General features: G+C 42.2%; 1 protein-coding gene across 1 annotated transcript in view; it reads right to left on the minus strand.

The window, feature by feature from the left end:
• Positions 1–13,380, minus strand: part of LOC141165022 (tyrosine 3-monooxygenase-like) — a 172,700-nt gene extending 159,320 nt beyond the window's left edge. Inside the window, exons 1-2 of the mRNA XM_073650674.1 lie at positions 13,313–13,380; positions 12,981–13,198 (exon numbers count right to left, since the gene is read on the minus strand). Of these exons, the coding sequence (XP_073506775.1) occupies positions 12,981–13,190 (210 nt within the window). The 5' untranslated portion in view covers positions 13,191–13,198; positions 13,313–13,380. The remainder of the gene's footprint in view (positions 1–12,980; positions 13,199–13,312) is intronic.
• Positions 13,381–24,005: the final 10,625 nt, after the last annotated feature.

Here is a 24,005-nt window from a genome sequence, read left to right on the forward strand (position 1 = left end):
TCAGCACATGGAGAGCATTGAGCTCTATGTGCCTGCAGAGGAGAAGACAGATGGCAGTGATAAAGCTTCTGCCTTCTCAGGGGAAACTCAGCTCCTCACCTGCTTGCAGTGTTGTTGGCTCATCTATACAGCGCTGCACAGTGTGAGCTCAGCAGGTCAGTGCTCATGCTGTGGAGGACTACACCGATAATGGCAGGGCAGAGCACTTAGCTCACTGATCGGAACAGTGGAACAAAAACCCAGATCTGGGACGGTTGGGAGCTTTAGATTTTCAGCAGAGAAAACTATAATGTTATTAAAGCTACACCAAGCAGCCCAGTAAGTGACAATTCGCTGAAATCAGGGTCTCTGTCTCTACGTAATGCCTCTCTCAGATTACATACCAAAAACATGGTGACAGATTCTCTTTAAAGGGTTTGTCCGCTATGCAGCAACTTCTTCTGAATCCCTATGTTTCCCCTTTGTAAAATAATAATACTTATACTCACCCACAGTGCAGGCGCCGTTCCAACGATGGGGATCACGTGAAATTATTAAGCTATGCGCTGCTGCTCTTTCACTTCCTCCGGATGTATGCGATACCTCTGAAGGCGAGGAGAGTGAAGCCAGCGCGATTGGCCCCAGGGATTGCATGACATTGCCTGGCAGAGACAGTGCCGACACTGCTGGAATGACATCGGCACCATAGGTGAGTATAAGCGTTATTATTTTACAGGGGGGAAACACAGAGATTGAGAAGTGGCTGTTCGAGTAGTGGACAACCCCTTTAAAAAAAGTCATTGTTACAACTATTTTTTTAAAAAAATAGCTGATGTTCCTTCGAAAATAAACATGCTATATTATTACTGAATTTAAAAGGGAAAACAAGAGAACGAGGTTCCCAAATATTAACACATACTGTATCTAATCTATTTTCCCATTTGGTGATGAGACACTTGTCGACACAGTAAATCAAGTCTCGTATGGTAAAAAGATTTATCCTGCTCAAAGAAGACAGACTACATTTTTTTTACAACATCTGGTTGTAAGTTGAAGTCTCAATGTCATCTCTTTAGCTTAAAAATAGATGAAATTCAGATGGCAACTGTAGGTTTGATGAGTCATAATTTCACAATCCCTAATTTTGCCAGTTACATTTCATGTAGACAGACATTGTCATTAAACAGGAGAACACTACTAGACAACAAGTCTTCCTGTTTTCCAAATTTTGTAAACTCTTAAAAGCTTAGTTCGAAGTGTTTTAAAGAGACAGACTAACCATGAAAAACAGTTGAAATGAATGGACGTTCACTTCTTTTTTTATTTGTTATGCTCAAGTCCAAACTGGCAATATGTCAAGCTGTGCATATTCCCGCTGGGCCGGAATACTACACTACAAAGTGGGTCACCAGCACTTTAAAACTTCTACTTGCTGGTACTGTGTGCACATGTACACAATGCGCCATGGGGGCGCACACAGTGCTGTCTCTATGTCTGACGCTGACCAGTACCAGTAAGAGGAGATGTTATTGTGGGCGGAGATTGTATAATATGTATATACAGCAGTAGCTGTGTCTCTTATAAAATGTATATATAGTAAATGCAGCCTCCTATAAAATGTATATACAGCAGTTGCAGCCTCCTATAAAATGTATATACAGCAGTTGCAGCCTCCTATAAAATGTATATACAGCAGTCGCAGCCTTCTATAAAATGTATATACAGCATTCACAGCCTCCAATAAAATGTATATACAGCAGCAGCTGTGTCTCCTATAAAATGTGTATACAGCAGTCGCAGCCTTCTATAAAATTTATATACAGCAGTTGTAGCCTCCGACAAAATGTATTAACTGCAGTCGCAGCCTCCAATAAAATGCATATACAGCAGTCGCAGCCTCCTATAAAATCTATATACAGCAGTAGATGACTCTTATAAAATGTATATACAGCAGATGCAGCCTCCTATAAAATGTATATATAGCAGCAGCTGTGTCTCCTATAAAATGTGTATACAGCAGTCGCAGCCTTCTATAAAATTTATATACAGCAGTTGTAACCTCCGACAAAATGTATTAACAGCAGTCGCAGCCTCCAATAAAATGCATATACAGCAGTCGCAGCCTCCTATAAAATCTATATACAGCAGTCGCAGCCTCCTATAAAATGTATATACAGCAGATGCAGCCTCCTATAAAATGTATGAACAGCAGTCACAGCCTCCAATAAAATGTATATACAATACAACAGTTGCAGACTCCTATAAAATGTATATATAGCAGTCACAGCCTCAAATAAAATGTATATACAATACAGCAGTTGCAGACTCCTATAAAATGTATATACAGCAGTCAAAGCCTCCAATAAAATGTATATACAATAGACCAGTCACAGACTCCTATAAAATGTATATATAGCAGTCACAGCCTCCAATAAAATGTATATACAGCAGTCACAGTCTCCAACAAAATGTATACACAGCAGTAGCTCTGTCTCCTATAAAATGTATATACAGCAGTTGCAGCCTTCTATAAAATGTATATACAGCAGTTGAAGCCTCCAATAAAATGTATGAACAGCAGTCGTAGCCTCCTATAAAATGTATATACAATACAGCAGTGGCAGCCTCCTATAAAATATATATACAATACAGCAGTCGCAGCCTCCTATAAAATGTATATACAGCAGTCGCAGTCTCCTATAAAATGTATATACAGCAATTGCAGCCTCCTATAAAATGTATGAACAGCAGTCGTAGCCTTCTATAAAATGTATATACAATACAGCAGTCACAGACTCCTAAAAAATATATATACACAGATGTTGCAGCCTCCTATAAAATGTATATGCAGCAGTTGCAGCCTCCTATAAAATGTATATACGGCAGTTGTAGCCTCCGATAGAATGTATGAACAGCCGTCGCAGCCTCCAATAAAATGTATATACAATAAAGCAGTCGCAGACTCCTATAAAATGTATATATAGCAGTCACAGCCTCCTATAAAATGTACAGTACAGACCAAAAGTTTGGACACACCTTCTCATTTAAAGATTTTTCTGTACGTATTTTCATTACTATGAAAATTGTACATTCACACTGAAGGCATCAAAACTATGAATTAACACATGTGAAATTATATACTTAACAAAAAATTGTGAAACAAATGAAAATATGTCTTACATTCTAGGTTTTTCAAAGTTCATCAAGAGAATGCCAAGAGTGTGCAAAGCAGTCATCAAAGCAAAAGGTGGCTACTTTGAAGAACCTAGAATATAAGACATATTTTCAGTTGTTTCACACTTTTTTGTTAAGTAAATAATTCAACGTGTTAATTCATAGTTTTGATGCCTTCAGTGTGAATGTACAATTTTCATAGTCATGAAAATACAGAAAAATGTTTACATGAGAAAGTGTGTCCAAACCTCTGGTCTGTACTGTATATACAGCAGTCACAGTCTCCTATAAAATGTATATACAGCAGTTGCAGCCTTTTATAAAATGTATATACAGCAGATGAAGCCTCCAATAAAATGTATGAACAGCAGTCGCAGCCTCCTATAAAATATATATACAATACAGCAGTCGCAGCCTCCTATAAAATGTATATACAGGAGTTGGGGCCTCCTATAAAATGTATATACAGCAGTTGCATCCTCCTATAAAATGTATATACAATACAGCAGTTGCAGCCTCCTATAAAATGTATATACAATATAGCAGTCGCAGCCTCCTATAAAATGTATATACAATACAGCAGTCGCAGCCTCCCATAAAATGTATATACAGCAGTCGCAGCCTCCTATAAAATCTATATAGAGCAGTAGCTGTGTCTCTTATAAAATGTATATATAGCAGATGCAGTCTCCTATAAAATGTACATATAGCAGTCACAGCCTCCTATATAATCTATATACAGCAGCCACAGTCTCCAATAAAAAGTATACACAGCAGTAGATGTGTCTCCTATAAATGTATATGCAGCAGTTGCAGCCTTCTATAAAATGTATATAAAGCAGTTGCAGACTCCAATAAAATGTATGAACAGCAGTTGTAGCCTCCTATAAAATGTATACACTATACAGCAGTCGTAGCCTCCTATAAAATATATATATACAATAGAGCAGTCACATCCTCCTATAAAATGTATATACAGCTGTTGCAGCCTCCTATAAAATCTATATATAGCAGTAGCTGTGTCTCTTGTAAAATGTATATACAGCAGATGCAGCCTCCTACAAAATGTACATATAGCAGTCGCAGCCTCCTATAAAATCTATATACAGCAGTTGTATCCTCCTATAAAATGTATGAACATCAGTCACAGCCTCCAATAAAATGAATATACAATACAGCAGTTGCAGACTCCAATAAAATGTATATACAATAGAGCAGTAACAGCCTCCTATAAAATGTATATACAGCAGTCACAGTCTCCAATAAAATGTACATACAATACAGCAGTAACAGCCTCCTATAAAATGTATATACAGCAGTCACAGTCTCCAATAAAATGTATACACAGAAGTAGCTGTGTCTCCTATAAAATGTATATGCAACAGTTGCAGCCTTCTATAAAATGTATATAAAGCAGTTGCAGCCTCCAATAAAATGTATGAACAGCAGTCGTAGCCTCTTCTAAAATGTATATACAATACAGCAGTCAAAGCCTCCTATAAAATATATATACAATACAGCAGTCGCAGCCTCCTATAAAATGTATATACAGCAGTTGCAGCCTCCTATAAAATGTATGAACAGCAGTCGCAGCCTCCTATAAAATGTATATACAATACAGCAGTTGCAGACTCCTATAAAATGTATATACAGCAGTCACAGCCGCCAATAAAATGTATATACAATACAGCAGTCGCAGCCTCCTATAAAATATATATACGAAACAGCAGTTGCAGCCTCTTATAAAATGTATATACAACACAGCAGTCACAGCCGCCTATAAAATGTATATACAGGAGTCGCAGCCTCCTATAAAATGTATATACAGCAGTAGCTGTGTCTCTTATAAAATGTATATACAGCAGTTGCAGCCTCCTATAAAATGTATATACAGCAGTCGCAGCTTCCTATAAAATGTATATACAATACAGCAGTCGCAGCCTTCTATAAAATGTATATACAGCATTCACAGTCTCCAATAAAATGTATACACAGAAGTAGCTGTGTCTCCTATAAAATGTATATGCAGCAGTTGCAGCCTCCTATAAAATGTATATACGGCAGTCGCAGCTTCCTATAAAATGTATATACAATACAGCAGTTGCAGACTCCTATAAAATGTATATACAGCAGTCACAGTCTCCAATAAAATGTATACACAGCAGTAGCTGTGTCTCCTATGAAATGTATATACGAAACAGCAGTCGCAGCCTGCTATAAAATGTATATACAACACAGCATTCGCAGCCGCCTATAAAATGTATATACAGGAGTCGCAGCCTCCAATAAAATGTATATACAGCAGTAGCTGTGTCTCTTATAAAATGTATATACAGCAGTTGCAGCTTCCAATAAAATGTATATACAATACAGCAGTCGCAGCCTTCTATAAAATGTATATACAGCATTCACAGTCTCCAATAAAATGTATACACAGAAGTAGCTGTGTCTCCTATAAAATGTATATGCAGCAGTTGCAGCCTTCTATAAAATGTATATGAAGCAGTTGCAGCCTCCAATAAAATGTATGAACAGCAGTCGTAGCCTCCTACAAAATGTATATAAAATACAGGAGTCATAGCCTCCTATAAAATATATATACGAAACAGCAGTTGCAGCCGCCTATAAAATGTATATACAGCAGTTGCAGCCTCCTATAAAATGTATGAACAGCAGTCGCAGCCTCCTATAAAATGTATTTACAATACAGCAGTCGCAGCCGCCTATAAAATGTATATACAGGAGTCGCAGCCTCCTATAAAATGTATGTACAGCAGTAGCTGTGTCTCTTATAAAATGTATATACAGCAATTGCAGCCTCCTATAAAATTTATATACAGCAGTCGCAGCTTCCTATAAAATGTATATACAATACAGCAGTTGCAGACTCCTATAAAATGTATATACAGCAGTCACAGTCTCCAATAAAATGTATACACAGCAGTAGCTGTGTCTCCTATGAAATGTATATACGAAACAGCAGTCGCAGCCTCCTATAAAATGTATATACAACACAGCAGTCGCAGCCGCCTATAAAATGTATATACAGGAGTTGCAACCTCCAATAAAATGTATATACAGCAGTAGCTGTGTCTCTTATAAAATGTATATACAGCAGTTGCAGCCTCCTATAAAATGTATATACAGCAGTTGCAGCCTCCTATAAAATGTATGAACAGCAGTCGCAGCCTCCTATAAAATGTATGTACAATACAGCAGTCGCAGCCTCCTATAAAATGTATATACAGCAGTAGCTGTGTCTCTTATAAAATGTATATTCTGCAGTAGCAGCCTCCTATAAAATGTATATACAGCAGTCGCAGCTTCCTATAAAATGTATATACAGCAGTAGCTGTGTCTCTTATAAAATGTATATACAGCAGTTGCAGCCTCCTATAAAATGTATATACAGCAGTCGCAGCTTCCTATAAAATGTATATACAATACAGCAGTTGCAGCCTTCTATAAAATGTATATACAGCATTCACAGTCTCCAATAAAATGTATACACAGAAGTAGCTGTGTCTCCTATAAAATGTATATGCAGCAGTTGCAGCCTCCTATAAAATGTATATACGGCAGTCGCAGCTTCCTATAAAATGTATATACAATACAGCAGTTGCAGACTCCTATAAAATGTATATACAGCAGTCACAGTCTCCAATAAAATGTATACACAGCAGTAGCTGTGTCTCCTATGAAATGTATATACGAAACAGCAGTCGCAGCCTCCTATAAAATGTATATACAACACAGCATTCGCAGCCGCCTATAAAATGTATATACAGGAGTCGCAGCCTCCAATAAAATGTATATACAGCAGTAGCTGTGTCTCTTATAAAATGTATATACAGCAGTTGCAGCCTCCTATAAAATGTATATACAGCAGTCGCAGCTTCCAATAAAATGTATTTACAATACAGCAGTCATAGCCTCCTATAAAATATATATACGAAACAGCAGTTGCAGCCTTCTATAAAATGTATATGAAGCAGTTGCAACCTCCAATAAAATGTATGAACAGCAGTCGTAGCCTCCTATAAAATATATATACGAAACAGCAGTTGCAGCAGCCTATAAAATTTATATACAGCAGTTGCAGCCTCCTATAAAATGCATGAACAGCAGTCGCAGCCTCCTATAAAATGTATTTACAATACAGCAGTCGCAGCCGCCTATAAAATGTATATACAGGTGTCGCAGCCTTCTATAAAATGTATATACAGCAGTAGCTGTGTCTCTTATAAAATGTATATACAGCAATTGCAGCCTCCTATAAAATTTATATACAGCAGTCGCAGCTTCCTATAAAATGTATATACAATACAGCAGTTGCAGACTCCTATAAAATGTATATACAGCAGTCACAGTCTCCAATAAAATGTATACACAGCAGTAGCTGTGTCTCCTATGAAATGTATATACGAAACAGCAGTCGCAGCCTCCTATAAAATGTATATACAACACAGCAGTCGCAGTCGCCTATAAAATGTATATACAGGAGTTGCAGCCTCCAATAAAATGTATATACAGCAGTAGCTGTGTCTCTTATAAAATGTATATACAGCAGTTGCAGCCTCCTATAACATGTATATACAACAGTTGCAGCTTCCTATAAAATGTATATACAATACAGCAGTCGCAGCCTTCTATAAAATGTATATACAGCATTCACAGTCTCCAATAAAATGTATACACAGAAGTAGCTGTGTCTCCTATAAAATGTATATGCAGCAGTTGCAGCCTTCTATAAAATGTATATGAAGCAGTTGCAGCCTCCAATAAAATGTATGAACAGCAGTCGTAGCCTCCTATAAAATGTATATACAATACAGCAGTCACAGCCTCCTATAAAATATATATACGAAACAGCAGTTGCAGCCGCCTATAAAATGTATATACAGCAGTTGCAGCCTCCTATAAAATGTATGAACAGCAGTCGCAGCCTCCTATAAAATGTATATACAGCAGTAGCTGTGTCTCTTATAAAATGTATATTCTGCAGTAGCAGCCTCCTATAAAATGTATATACAGCAGTCGCAGCTTCCTATAAAATGTATATACAATACAGCAGTTGCAGACTCCTATAAAATGTATATATAGCAGTCACAGCCTTGTATAAAATTTATATACAGCAGTCACAGTCTCCAATAAAATGTATACACAGCAGTAGCTGTGTCTCCTATAAAATGTATATACAGCAGTTGAAGCCTCCAATAAAATGTATGAACAGCAGTCGTAGCCTCCTATTAAATGTATATACAATACAGCAGTCGCAGCCTCCTCTAAAATATATATACAATACAGCAGTCGCAGCCTCCTATAAAATGTATATACAGGAGTTGGGGCCTCCTACAAAATGTATATACAGCAGTTGCATCCTCCTATATCATGTATGAACAGCAGTCGCAGCCTCCTATAAAATGCATATACAATACAGCAGTCACAGCCTCCTATAAAATGTATATACAGCAGTCGCAGCCTCCTATAAAATCTATATACAGCAGTAGCTGTGTCTCTTATAAAATGTATATACAGCAGATGCAGCCTCCTATAAAATGTATATACAATACAGCAGTTGCAGACTCCTATAAAATGTATATACAGCAGTCACAGTCTCCAATCAAATGTATACACAGCAGTAGCTGTGTCTCCTATAAAATATATGCAGCAGTTGCAGCCTCCAATAAAATGTATGAACATCAGTCGTAGCCTACTATAAAATGTATATTCAATACAGCAGTCACAGCCTCCTATAAAATATATATACGAAACAGCAGTTGCAGCCTCCTATAAAATGTATATACAGCAGTTGCAGCCTCCTATAAAATGTATGAACAGTAGTCCAAGCCTCCTATAAAATGTATATAGAAAACAGAAGTTGCAGCCGCCTATAAAATGTATATAGAGCAGTAGCTGTGTCTCTTATAAAATGTATATTCAGCAGTTGCAGCCTCCTATAAAATGTATATACAGCAGTCGCAGCTTCCTATAAAATGTATATACAATACAGCAGTTGCAGCCTCCTATAAAATGTATATACAGCAGTCACAGTCTCCATAAAATGTATACACAGCAGTAGCTGTGTCTCCTATAAGATGTATATACAGCTGTTGAAGCCTCCAATATAATGTATGAACAGCAGTCGTAACCTCCTATTAAATGTATATACAATACAGCAGTCGCAGCCTCCTATAAAATGTATATACAGCAGTTGCAGCCTCCTATAAAATCTAAATACAGCACTAGCTGTGTCTCTTATAAAATGTATATACAGCAGATGCAGCCTCCTATAAAATGTATATATAGCAGTCGCAGCCTCCTATATAATCTATATACAGAAGCCACAGTCTCCAATAAAATGTATACACAGCAGTAGCTGTGTCTCCTATAAAATGTATATGCAGCAGTTGCCGCCTTCTATAAAATGTATATAAAGCAGTTGCAGCCTCCAATAAAATGTATGAACAGCAGTTGTAGCCTCCTATAAAATGTATATACAATACAGCAGTTGCTGACTCCTATAAAATGTATATATAGCAGTCACAGCCTCTTATAAAATGTATATACAGTAGTCACAGTCTCCAATAAAATGTATACACAGCAGTAGCTGTGTCTCCTATAAAGTGTGTATACAGCAGTTGCAGCCTCCAATAAAATGTATGAACAGCAGTCGTAGCCTCCTATAAAATGTATATACAATGCAGCAGTCACAGCCTCCTATAAAATATATACAATACAGAAGTCACAGACTCCTATAAAATGTATATATAGCAGTCACAGCCTCCTATAAAATGTACAGTACAGACCAAAAGTTTGGACACACCTTCTCATTTAAAGATTTTTCTGTATTTTCATGACTATGAAAATTGTGCATTCACACTGAAGGCATCAAAACTATGAATTAACACATGTGGAATTACATACTTAACAAAAAAGTGTGAAACAACTGAAAATATGTCTTATATTCTAGGTTCTTCAAAGTAGCCACCCTTTGCTTTGATGACTGCTTTGCACACTCTTGGCATTCTCAGTCATTACACTGGTTACCCATTCGCTACAGGGTCCAATATAAACTCATTTTCTTGGAGGCTTCAACTGCTTTATATACATTTTGTAGGAGACACAGCTACTGCTGTATATACATTTTATAGGAGGCTGGGACTGCTATATATACATTTTATAGGATTCTGCAACTGTTGTATTGTATATCTTTAAATGAAAAGGTGTGTCCAAACTTTTGATCTGTACTGTATATATATACAGTATATATACACAGTATAAAGAAAGTAAGCAGCCCTCTAATTAAATGTAAAAAAGGTGGAAGACTCTCAGCCTATGTGGCAATGTTTCAGTTCTGTTTCAGAGAAAGATTCTGTTATGGAAGCGAAACTTTGCAATATGGGCTAATTAAGAGTCCTCCACTTTTTTCACATCTAATCGGAGGGCTGCTTATTTTCTTTTTCTATATCTATTTGACCTATGGGTATGTGTCCAAACAGCTTTACACCGGCTACATAAGATTTTGTGTTGCTCCGATATATATACAGTATATATACACGCTGCATGTATGTTGGGTGTAAAAATGTAACTGTGTATATACAGTATATACACTGTTTTGTATACTGGGTGTAATCCTCAGTATCTGTATTATTCTGTATATATGCACTGCACAGAACCATTTTTCCTCTCCTACATACTAGGTGTAATTCTCAGTATCTGTATTATTCTGTATATATACACTGCACATTACCTCTTCTCCCATCCTGTATACTGGGTGTCATTCTCAGTATCTATATTATTTTGTGTATTTACACTGCTTCAATAGGGGGGGGGGATAGTATGTGGGCTGCTGAGGTTTGTGTGCCTGGGCTGCTTTTTAGTCCGAATCTGGCTCTGGTTATGCTTACCAGGCCAATACACAAACCGGCTGTATCAAGAACACATGGAGTGAGAGTTAAGATGAGTTTGCCCTCTAGTGGTTAAATATATTACTAAATGACTTCACAGTCACATCCAACTACAATCTAGAGCACTGCTTTCATAACTTTCCTTATTTGGGTTGCCAACCTTCCAGAAATTCCAGGACAGTCTGTAAAAATAGGGCACTTTTTTGACCTGTCCATAAAATAAATGTTAAGGTGTTCGTGATTTTTTTGGATGCTTAAGAAGCTTATACAGATTATTTTGACTGCAATTATCATCATTTTACAATTCACAGTGAATGCAGTTAATGTCTCCATATCAGAATTAAGGGCTGTCCGTGATTTTTTGATAAGCTGCCCAGAAAAAAATAAAAAGTCAGGTTGGCAAACCTATTTTTGTGTCTTTTAAAAATTGTGAGTGAGATGAATGAAGTAAACACTGTGCATTAAGTACACATAGACATACATAAGGATACACTAAAATTAGTGGCGCTTACCATGTCTTGGATCCAAGTAAATGATAGCGGTCTGGAAATTAATGGGTTCCAATTCCATTATAGACTATCAACTTGAAGAAATCATCACCAAAGAGGAAAACAGCACATCCCTTTCCAGAAACATAACAGTTATTTTACTATGTAGACAACAAACAGTTAATGCGACTTTAAAGAGGTTGTCCACTACTAGGACAACCCCTTCTTGATGTAATTGTTAGGCCCAGATAAAATAAAAAATCTGATACTCACCTCCCCTGCCGGCGCTGTTTCAGTGGTGTTGGCACTCGTGTTCCTGGGGCTCCTGTGTGGTTATTGTGACACGTGAGACAGGCACCCAATCGGCACTGTCATCACTATCCCCACCTTCTGTCGAATTGAACATAAAGAGGCAATCCGGGCTGAAGCTGATCTCTGACTTCCTCTTCAGGTTCAATTCGTGCGAAGGCGGAAACAGTGACGCCGGTGCTGATTGGGCGCCGGGGTCACGTGTCACAACAACCACGCGGGAGCCCCAGGAACGTGAGTGCTGACACCGCTGGAACAGCGCTGGCATGGGAGGTGAGTATAAGCTTTTTTATTTTACCAGGCCAAGCATGGGGTATGACTAGGAGTTGTCCAAGGAGTGGACAACTTCTTTAATAGAAATTTAATAAAGCACATTTTTACTTTAATATAAAATATGGATGTGCCATTTTCCTCTTTGGTGATATTGTTTTTATTGTCTTTACATTATATTGACAGCGTATAAATGAAATGGTTATTATAATAGACTAACTTGGTAGTAATATTGAACTCATACACATAAAAATTCCCTAGCAGTACTGCTACAGTGTTTCAGTAATTAGGAAAACAGAACAATTCACAGTTAAAGATGTTCAATTAGAACAATCACTGTCATTATGCTATTGGGGCATATGTTGTACTACAGGGAACAGTGGCAGACACAGACAGAAGAGGGCCCCTGTGCAAAAATAGTACATGGGCCCTTTGCAGATCAATAACTCCCCATAATGAACAATTCCACCTGCTTTGGAGGTAGAAGCGGGGCTCCTTAACTGTTGGGCCCCTGTGTGGCTTAACAGGTTACACCAATGGTTATGTCGGACAGGGAGGCTGCAGCATAATGCTCATATTATTTAACACGTCACTGCAGAGATTTAAAAAATAGTATGAATATCATATCAATTCAAGAAAATACATATCGTATATAAAAGAAGCTTTATGGATCAGAAGCCGAAGAAGCTTAGTTACTTAGTGTCGTTTTAATAACAAACAATAAGTGTACGACTAAATCATCCATCAATCAATATATACAAGCTGATGTTGTAGTACATTACATTGACTACTTTCTTCATTTACTCATAAGTCTAACTGGGAATATCGTAAAATAAAATAAAAAATTTACCTCTAAAATCTTGAGGCTGCAAGAAAAATGAGACGCAGTGGTGTTCCTGATTGTGAAAATTATATTCAAGATGCTTCTGCCGTCATCAAGATGATCAGATGTTACAGCCATAGGATCAGATCTGGTAACTTCTGGTACTTCTTTCTCCTTCTGAGCATCTTCTATAAGACTTTGCTTTCTGGACAGAGAAGTTCCTGCTTCAGACTTCATGGTCTTGTCTATAGTCAAAGCAAAATTATTGCATTCAACATACAAATATTCGTTATCTCTCATTTTGTACAAGGATGCAGGTAAATCACTTAACCATTCTTGTAAGCCTAATTTGAACATACCTGAATTGTCAATGGTTCAGCGCACAAACTCTTCTGTTGTGCGTTACAGAATGGTCTTCTGACTTATATAGCCTGCAGAGGAGCATTTATGAATATTCATTGATATACCTTCACTTACTTCATATTCATCCTGAATGTAGTCTCATTGTGATCAGATGCTCTGAAGCATTGTATGCATAGGAAATAATAGAAATAATGAACTGAATGTGCTTCTTTTCATCAACAAAATTATGTATGTGGTTGAGTATATCTTCATTTGTTTTTTCCTTGCCTTTATTAGAAATAGTACTGTAGATATCAATATATATTTTCTTTCGTATCTAGTGATAATGTATAATGTATGAGTTAATTTACAGAACTCTCCATGGTGCTGATCCATACATTATGCCTGACTTCAGGGAATATCTGGTCTAGGAATAAAAGCCTCCTACCATTCTATGTGACTAAAACCAAAAAATGAATGGTTTTCACAATTCCCCTGCATGCCCAGTGCAAGTATGGGGTAAAGTGACCACATGTATGTGATTTCCATACTGATTCATCTCATCCAGCTTTTCTCAATAGAAGAGAATTTAAAGAAGATATGTGAGACTAGTCAATACATGACCGCAAATATGCGAATTGCCTTCATGTGGTCAGATGACTGCAGAGCAATCGTGACAGTGAGCGCTTCATATAGAGTGACTGCAGACTTTTCTTCTTAGACTGGACAACCTCTTAAAGTCAATATTCCCATCGCACCAATCCTTAGAGTCTGTTTTCTCTGCACACCTTCACAGTTTTACCGTGCATAGGCCTTCCTGGCCTCTCGCTGCAGCATAGCATATTCTTCTTTCATCGCTATTTGAAGTTTTACGCTAATCAGATATTGCTTGCACAGGGGCTGGACTGTACACTGGGTCTTCTCCTTGTCTGTGAATCCTCAGCCCCTTCGCCTGCCTCCAGTCTGTGAATGACCTGCCTCCTCTATTAAATCCCAGCAGTTACCTGTCAGAGGACTCAGTACACAGTACATTCCTTGTACACTGAAATCTAATTAGCAGAAAACTTCAAGTGGTGATTAAAGAAGAACAACAAAGTGGATTTCTTCACCAAAGGTACCAATTTCTCCATCTTCTCCATCTACACCTTCAGGCTTGGACAGCTCATAGAGTCTCACCTCTATGCTGATGACACACAGATCTACCTCTCTGGACCTGATATCACCTCCCTACCAACCAGAATCCCGCAATGTCGGTCCGCTATTTCATCTTTCTTCTCTGCTAGATTCCTAAAACTTAATATGGATAAAACCGAATCTATCATATTTCCACCATCTCACTCAACCCCCCCACCTGACCTACCTATTAAAGTCAATGGCTGTCCACTCTCACCAATCCCGCAAGCTCGCTGCCACGGGGTAACTCTTGATTCTGATCTCTCCTTGAAACCTCATATCCAAGTACTTTCCACTTCCTGCCGACTCCAACTCCAAAATACCTCCCGGATCCGCACATTCCTCAGCCACGAATCTGCAAAAACACTAGTGCACGCCCTCATCATCTCTAGCCTGGACTACTGCAACCTCCTGCTCTGTGACCTCCCTTCTAACACTCTTGCACCCCTCCAATCTATCCTAAACACTACTGGCCGACTAATCCACCTGTCCCCCCGCTATTCCCCTGCCTCTCCCCTCTGTCAATACCTGCACTGGTTCCCCATTGCCCAGAGACTCCAGTTCAAGACCCTAACCATGGCATACAAAGTCATCCACCACCTGTCTCCTCCATACATCTGTGACCTAGTCTCCTGGTCCCTACCTGCACTCAACCTCCGATCCTCACAAGACGTCCTTCTCTACTCCCCTCTTATCTCCTCTTCCCACAATCGCATACAAGATTTCTCCCATGCATCCCCCCTACTCTGGAACTCTGAACCCCAACATGTCAGACTCTCGCTTACCATGGAAACCATCAAAAGGAACCTGAAGACCTACCTATTCCGACAAGCCTACAACCTGCAGCATCCTCCTGTACCAGTTGGTGACTTGTTTTTGTTCAAACTATTGTACTTGTTGTTTACTATGTATGCCCCTTTTTCACATGTAAAGCACCGTAGAATTAATGGCTCTATAATAATAAAAGATAATAATAAAATAATAATAATTTAATCTGTATTACCAGGGCCCTATTTGGGATCTATTAGGCACTCTAAGTTGTGATGTCCCCTATTGGTAAGTCAGATTAAAAATGCCCATACCCTTTAATCAGTAGTTAAAGTCCCCCATACAAATCAGACTAATGTCGGCCAAACTCGCCGATATCACGGGGTTCAGCTGACAGTCTAAAGGTGCTTGCAGACAACTGTATGCAATGTGGCTAGAAGTGGTAGACGTGGGAGAGGTACTCGTCTCTTGCGCCACGTCACATTACATGAAGGTGGGGGTCCAGGCTGGGTGTGTGGACTTGTGCTGTGAGGGTACTTCGCCTGTGCAGGCCACATGTAACCAATGACGCTGGTTTGCCAGGACCGGGTGTTAACCAGTTCATAAAAGGAGATCACCAATTCTTAACAAACTAAGCTTTAGTAAACAGCCATTGCATGACAACTATGTACACAGGATAGCGGGTGTAAGAGGGTGTATAGAGATATGTGTGTGAGTGTTGACTGTGAGTGAAGGCCACACCTGTAACAATGACATCTGACCACTAGATGTCAGTGACACTCACTGTTGATCTAAATTTTATTAAGTGTTAACAAAACAATACTTGAATAATTTTATGAATGCTGGGATGCAAATAATAGACTGTGCAGTGAAAATACAATTTTGCTGCTTGATTTAAAAAAAATACTTTCATTGCATCATTGCTCTGCAACTCAAGCTCAGGATGGATAAAGTTTGTTTGGTGGAGAGGGGTTGGGTTGCCAGGGAGACGGAGCGGAGACGTGACACATGTGGTCTGGGAGCGCCTGTTGAATGAGAAAAAAAGGAAGGTCTGGAGTAGGCGCACCTGGTTCCCCCTTGGAGTGCAGCGGTTTCGTGCTCCTGTGATTGGTGACGTCTGGGACAATAATCCTCTATTTCTGTTAGGTGAAGAGCGCGGGGAAGTGCAAGAGTGGGATAACATTGAAAAGAGCCGGCCATCTTGTGAAGTGTGACACGGAAGGTAAAGCACCCTATGTTTTAAACAAGGATGAGGTACCTCATGTTCTTCTTCTTATTTTAAATTCGCCCTGACTGGTCCAACGAGTTAGTCAGGGTCAGCTAGGTGTTGAGACCAATCTAAATGACTAGTCTCTATGGGACGGTGTCAGTGAGGCACGAACTTTGTTCATCTTGTCAACGAACTGTTGATAGCGCGGTGCGAAGTTCAGAAAGGCCACAGTCCGTGGTGAAGCTCCCAAGGAACCCACCTGTTTGGACTGAATTTCCCGCAGAGCATGCTAATCAAATGAATTTGCTATCATCTGTGTTCTTGTAAATGGGAATTGAATATGGTTGTTTATTTTATGTTATTCTTGTTAGGTGAACTTGGGTTGTAATACGCCTAGCTGTACTGCTGAGTTTGATCATATTGGGATTCCAGAAAGTTATTGATTGGGAATAGTATTAAGATTCTGAACCAGGAGAAAAGACACATATTACGGCTTCCCCTTAGGAACTAGCCCTGTTTAAGTCCGGACACATTTAGGGGAGAGGTGTGGCATTATTGGCCCAAGGGAAGACATCCCCTTACTGGGACCAGGGATATGTGGCTTTTCTCCTGGTAAGAAAAATAAAACACAATTCTTTTGTACGAGTTGTTGGATTAAAACTTTTCTTCCCCATACAAACAAGGGCAAGTTTTGTTACAATAAATCTTGTTATTGTTTTACCACCGTTTTTCTTTTGAAGCTCATCTGTCTTGTCAGTGGCATCACTGTATCAAAACGGAATCTTACTCTCGCCGTTAGTAGTCGGGGCCTTTTACATGGGTACACAACTTCTCGCCTTTTTCTTTATTAATACAGAGCATTTTAATACACAGTCTCATTAATTCCTTGGCCTCACACATTCCTACCTCCACTGGTCTCATATCCTTCACCACCCAGCTTAACACCACAGTACAGTCCATGAAAGTCATTTCTTCTTCCCGTGGTTCTGGATCTGATTCTCCTCGCAAAGGAAAGGGTTTGCCAATATGGCCGGACTCATCTTCAAGCTCTCTGTCGCTTAGGGAACTCACGCCAGGGACACTAACTTTGTCTCATGTTCTATTCCGTCCTGGCCTGTTACCTTTAAGAGCTGTAAGCTTCTTGGGGCCTTGCTGCTATGCGTACCTTCTCTGGACCCTTCTCACTTGGTCACTCTGCTCTCTGGTCAGTCCCTTGAGCTGGAACTGTTCTTCTCTCTGAGTCTCTGTAAATCTCTCTCTGTCTCAGCTTGATCCTGAGGAACAGACCATCTCTGTCCCAATCTCCATTCTCATTTGCCACAAAACACAAACTGCATGCTGACTTGCTGAGCACTCAGACCAAACGTCTGCTCTAGCTGCAAGCTAGGCCCTCAATGAGTCACTACCAGAAAGCCCTCTCTGATTCTGCTGCATAGCCTATCCCTCTCTGGACTAGTCCCAGCACTTAAGTATGTCCTACTCACTGTCTGTTGCTGGGCAGAACTTAGCTTCCCAACAGTACAGTGCAAACCATTAAAATAAACCATATTACAATCCACACTACACACCACCAACACCATAAACCTTGACATTGTAAACTCCACACTTTACATTATACACAGCACTGATATCTTCAAGGGGGAACAGGGCAATATGTTCAGCTCTTTACATTGTACACTTCTTTAATGATGGCTGTCCTTTACCATGTGGAAAAACTGGAAGACAACAATGCACTATATGACACAAATTATAACAACCAACATGACGTCTTCATTCTTTTCTTCTCTGTCACACAGATGACAGCTTCCTTCTTCAAAGTGTCACAAAACTGGTCATACTAGGCTAGGACCCTGGAACTGCAACTGACCAAGTCCCTTTTAACCCAGCTCTTGTCCATTAGGTTGATCAGGCCCTGGAACAATTTTACAGCAAAGTCTGTCTCCTGCAAACAGCCCAAACAGCAAGGACATGGTCCATCAACAGTCCTTAAGACTGGGACACTGTCCATCGAGTGCAACAAAAACAAGGAACACTAGAGTGTGCGCATTGCTTATCTCTTTTTCATTCTGCAGTCTTCCGCCCTTCTATGGGCACAGGCATCAAGTACCTTCTGTGTAGGTGAAGTTCTCAGTGATCTCAGCGTGATTAGATGTGCATGCTGGAAAACACTGGGAACAGTGACATTCATGGGAGGCGAGACATATGGAGATGAAGTGCAGAGGCAGCATTCCTACCCATTGCCTGGAAGAGATCATTTATATAAACGGATAAAAGATGATTTCTCAACAACAAGGCATCTGATATGAGGCGTACAGGGATGACTTCTTTCAGCAGTCTATAACCTGTATGTCCATATTAATAGTTTAGATAGATCAAATGTGGTGACAGGTTCCCTTTTATCTTGCTTAAATATCATTGTTCTCATATGTACTGCCGAGAACAATATTATTCTATGCGGCCAGAGCGATCATATTAAAGTGGTTGTTCAGTCTAAAATGAAAAGTCTGCAGTCCCTCAATGTAACTGCAGACTTGTGATTCTGCGCTCATCTAGTCAGGTTCTGGCATATTGCATACTTGTGGTCACATGACCATCGTGTATATCACGCTGACACCAGAGGATCCTCCCAGCGTGCAGGATGCACAATGGGAGGATTCCCAAGTCTGCAGTCACATAGAGTGACATAGAGTGACCGCAGACTTGCCATTTTAGACTGGACAACCCCTGTAAGAATCACTTTGTGCATCCAAAAGTGCAGTTGGCTGGTTTAAACAGACTACTAAATGACTGCCATTGGCTTCATAAAAACGGCAGTGGTCATTCAAGCGCCATGATTGACCAATGTAAATGTTCCTTTAGATCCAGGCATCTTATAGGTGACATCTCCTCGATTGAAGTCCTCATCCTTCACCTTGTCCCGAGGGTATAGCTCGTCTCCACAGACGTTCCTCATCTCCAGTCTTCTGCAGCACAACCTGACACAGTGCCTTTAATAATATAAAGTGTCATTATAATACCACCTGAATAAAAATAGCTGCCCATGCTGTGCTCCCTAAATAAATAATTGCTCCTCACACTGTCCCACTGTGATATATGGTCTCCTCTCCTATAAAATGTTGCCTATACACCATCCCCCCTTATATATTATAATGCCACCCCATCCCTCCCCTATGAACTATGGCAGCTACATTGTCCTTCCTTATGAATAATAACTGTCAAACCATCCTCCTTTAACAACTATGGCCTATACACTATCCGCCCTACACACTGTACCTGCATTATGAACTATAACCTCCACACTGTCCCCATTTTCAGTATCCCTCCCCATAATGCCCCCTAGTCACACTGTACTCCCTCCATACTGTGCCTTCAATAATTACAACTCTCCATAACAGTCTACAGCAAAAACTCCATGCATCTTTAGCTTAAAAAAGGAGTGCTTACCTTCCCCTCCTTTGTGGCGCTTTATTACATACAGTCCACACCCCATGTATCCCGCACATACAGCCTGCATCTCCACATGTATCCCCACATACAGCCTGCACTCCTATGCCACCCCCACATACAGCCTGCCAACCCCACATACTTTCTGCACCCCCATGTAACTTCCACATACAGTGTGCACCCATATGTACCCCCCAAATTCAATATGTACCCCCACATATAGCCTGTACCCCCACATATAGTCTGCATTCCCATATGTACACCCACGTCGCCTGCACCCCCCATATTCACCCCCACATGTAGCCTGCATTCCCCGTATATATCCCCACATGTAGCCTTCACCACCCCATACATACATCTACATGTAGCCAGTGTGGCACCCCAGGGGTCTGGTTTCCCACAGTAATGTAATGTTATGTCTGAGAGCAGGTGGGAGGTCCTTTGGTCAGGGATCCTGTGCATGCCACACCTCCTGCCCAGTCTTGGGAGGGGAAGACCTTCCCCTAGATAAACCCGGGGCTGAAGCAGGGTTAGTCAGTCAAGGAGAGTAGAGACAAGAAACAGTCACAGGAAGAAACAGCAGAAGCTCAGTGGGAGCAATACTACTACAAGTCAGGGGCTGGCAGCTGCAGAGCTCGCCCTGACTGAGAAGCTTTCTTACCGGACCCGGCGTCCGAGGCTGTGGGGACTAACTCTTACCCAGCAGCAGAAGCCGACCGGCAGGGGATTGCAGGTCCTCAGGCCCAGAAACCCGAAGGCACGGTCACACGCGTGGGACCAGCGCCGCCATCGTGGAGCGGAAGCCATTAGAAGGCCCCGAGTCACCGGCCATACGGGTGAGCACCACACGGTACACTCAGGGACGTGGGCTACTTATATCCGCTTCTAGCAAGGTAGCCAGAAGAGTACAGTCAGTTTGGGAGGCCTACAACTCCGCCTGGCCAGGGGAGATCCCATCTGCTCAAGGACTGACCAGGCCCCGTTCGCTAGCAAGTACTCCGGGAGGGTCTATCGTTGTTACCAGTAAAGACCCTGAATTACACCGCACCGTCTCTGAGTGGTTCCTGCTACCCTCATCTTCCACGTCGGCTGCCCTGAGGCCATACCCCTCCCGTTGGGGGTTATACTATCACGCTGCACAATTCTACACCGGCCTCAGCGGTCTGCCCTGCAGCGGCAGCTCCATAGCTGCAAATCAACGGGTGGCGTAGTCGACACTCAAATAACATCTATCAAGACTGCCACACACTGAGTTGACTCCCTGGGCACGGACCGGGTCCCCGCCACTCGGAGACTACAACCCTCATCTGATCCGGTTCCGGGTAAGCCCCCGTGCGCGAGACGCTGCGCGACACAGCAGGCCCAGGGGCGCGTCAACTTTGGCGTAGTCGGCAGGATTTCGTGCCCGCAACCACCGGGTACTGCGTGCCTGAAAAAGAGACTTTTAAAACTTACCATCCGTGAAGTTTTCCCGCCATCGGTGAAGATTCCCGCCATCCGGCGCCATTTTCAGCCTTCTTCCCGCCATCCGGCGCCATCTTCAGCCTTCTTCCCGCCATCCGTGGAGTTTTCCCGCCGTTGTACGCCATCTTGAGGACGCCGCGTGGGAAGAAGAGGGGCGTGGACTCCGAAAGCGCGCGAGAACTGAAGCCCCGCCTCACGTCCGGACGTTGCGTAAGGTCCTGGAAGGAGCCCAGCAGACGCCGACGTCACCGGAGCGCGACGGAAGGTCCTCAACCCTGACGATCTACTGCGGAGCCGCGGCCTACGGAACAGGATCATCGCAAGGTAGGCCACGGTCCACTAGGGGGGAGGAAGATGTCGGATGCGGAGGAGAGCTTCATTGCCTCAACCCCCGCCAGCGCCACCGCTGCTGCAGTTATGCCCTTCACCATGCCCTATATCCCGGGAGCAGCTTGGCTACCCCAGTACTCAGGGGAGTCACATACCCTGCATGACTTTAGAGAAAAGCTGGATAGCCTCTTCCAGGTGTACCCCCTCACAGAAGAGCAAAAAGTGAGCATCCTGGTGGCCCAACTAACCGGGGCAGCCAAAAGGGAAGTAAAATCCTGGCCACCTGGGAGGAAGACTGTCGCAGGGATACTAACCCGGCTGAAGGATACCTTTGATACCCGCACCTCAGCCGAGATTAAGCTTAGATTCTACGGGTGCAAGCAGCGAGCGCATGAGAGTATAAGGGACTATGCACTAAACCTACAAGAGGCCCTGAGGGCCATTAAGCAGACCGACCCTGATGGAGTGGGGAACGAGGACAGGCTGTTGACCAAACAATTTATAGAGGGACTATATTGTAATGCCCACCGAACCCAGTTGCGGGCGATGGCCTTACAGGATCCCCATCTGGGCTTTGCACAGTTCAAGGACAGAGCCATCCGGGTGCTCCGAGAACCGGCACCGGGTGGCGTTGTGACCCACAGGCGCCCAGCTATCACTTACCACCAGGAGGCGGCGCCCTTGTCGGCAGGGCCTGTGGGAGCTGATGCGCAGGCTTTGGACAATGACCCGGCTCCAGACCTACACCATCAGGTCCAAGAGCTAGCTAAGAGCGTTGCTGCGCTAACCCGAACTGTGCAGTCTTTACAGGTTTCCACCCCAGGGAAGATCCAGCTGGCATCCGGACCGGAGGACATCCCGTGGCGTCGACCAAGGAGGACCCCACCGGCCAGAGGAAGACCCAGTGACCGATACAGCGAAGACGGACGACCCATCTGCCGCCGCTGCAATCAACCCGGACATATGGCAAGGTACTGTTCTTTAAACGGGCACAACCTGGGGTAGAGGGCCAACCCCCAGGAAAAAGATCACCAAGCCCATCGAACTGGCGCGACAGATATGTGGGAGGACGTCCAGTCTTGCCTGTGGTACTGGATGGCATTCCCATGAGTGCCCTACTGGACACCGGGTCACAGGTCACCACCATCCCGTACGTGCTCTTTAAGCAGTACTGGAATGACTCGGATATTACCCGCTACCCTGACGACGACTTGAGTATCATCGCCAGCAATGGCCAGCCCGTGCCACAGATCGGATTTAAAGAGGTGACCATCAAAATCGGTAGAGTCGAACTGGCAGCACAGGGACTGATCATTGTAGATATTGACAAACATGAGAGTCACCCAAAAATAACTCTAGGAACTAATGTAATTGAAAATTGTCTTGCAGAGGTGATTTTCCTTTTACAGCAGGTTGCCAAGAACGCCAGCTCCGGCGAGCAGCGGGTGCTCCAGAAAGAGATCCGGGCACTGATGCGACGGCAACAGGTGGAACTCTCCGGCGGTGAGATTGGTAGCGTAAGAATGTGTGACCCTTTTCCTATTGCCATGCCCCCAAAAAGTGAAATGATGATTTGGTGCCGGGCAGCTATTGGTCTGAGAGGTAGAGATTACCAGGCAATGGTAGAACCAGTTTACTCAGACAGTAGGCCCACCATCTTGACAGCACGGGGGGTGGTTAATGTACGCCATGGGAGGGTGCCCGTTCGCATAATCAATATCGGGAAGAGGGAAGTGTACCTGCCCCGGTATGCCACGCTAGCCAAATTATATACCATTAACCAAAATGCTATACAATCTGTGGAACCCTTGCCTCCATCTCACCCGGAGGAAGGTAACGGCTCTAAGAAAACAAAGGAGGACTGGTGTCAGCAACTACATTTGGGTACTGACTCCACTCCCTCACATCAGAAACAGGGAGTCTATCGGGTGGTTCAAGAGTACGAGAGAGTGTTTAGTAAACACCCGTTAGACTTCGGGCGAGTCAAGGGGGTAGAACACCACATCCCCACGGGAGACCATCCTCCCATAAAAGAGAGGTATCGACCCGTACCCCCTGCACACTACCAACATGCCAAGGGGATGCTTAGAGACATGAAGGAGGCTGGGGTGATCAGGGATAGCTGTAGCCCCTGGGCAGCTCCACTAGTCTTAGTCAGAAAAAAAGACAACACCATGAGGATGTGTGTAGATTACCGGAAAATCAACCGTATCACACACAAGGATGCGTACCCCTTACCAAGGATAGAGGAGTCATTGGCTGCTTTAAGATCTGCTAACTTCTTCTCTACCTTGGATCTCACTAGCGGGTACTGGCAGGTT

This window comes from Phyllobates terribilis, unplaced genomic scaffold (genome assembly GCF_046119375.1).
Source record: "Phyllobates terribilis strain yellow unplaced genomic scaffold, ASM4611937v1 Scaffold_11__3_contigs__length_659146591, whole genome shotgun sequence".
In the NCBI taxonomy this organism is placed as follows: Eukaryota; Metazoa; Chordata; class Amphibia; order Anura; family Dendrobatidae; genus Phyllobates; species Phyllobates terribilis.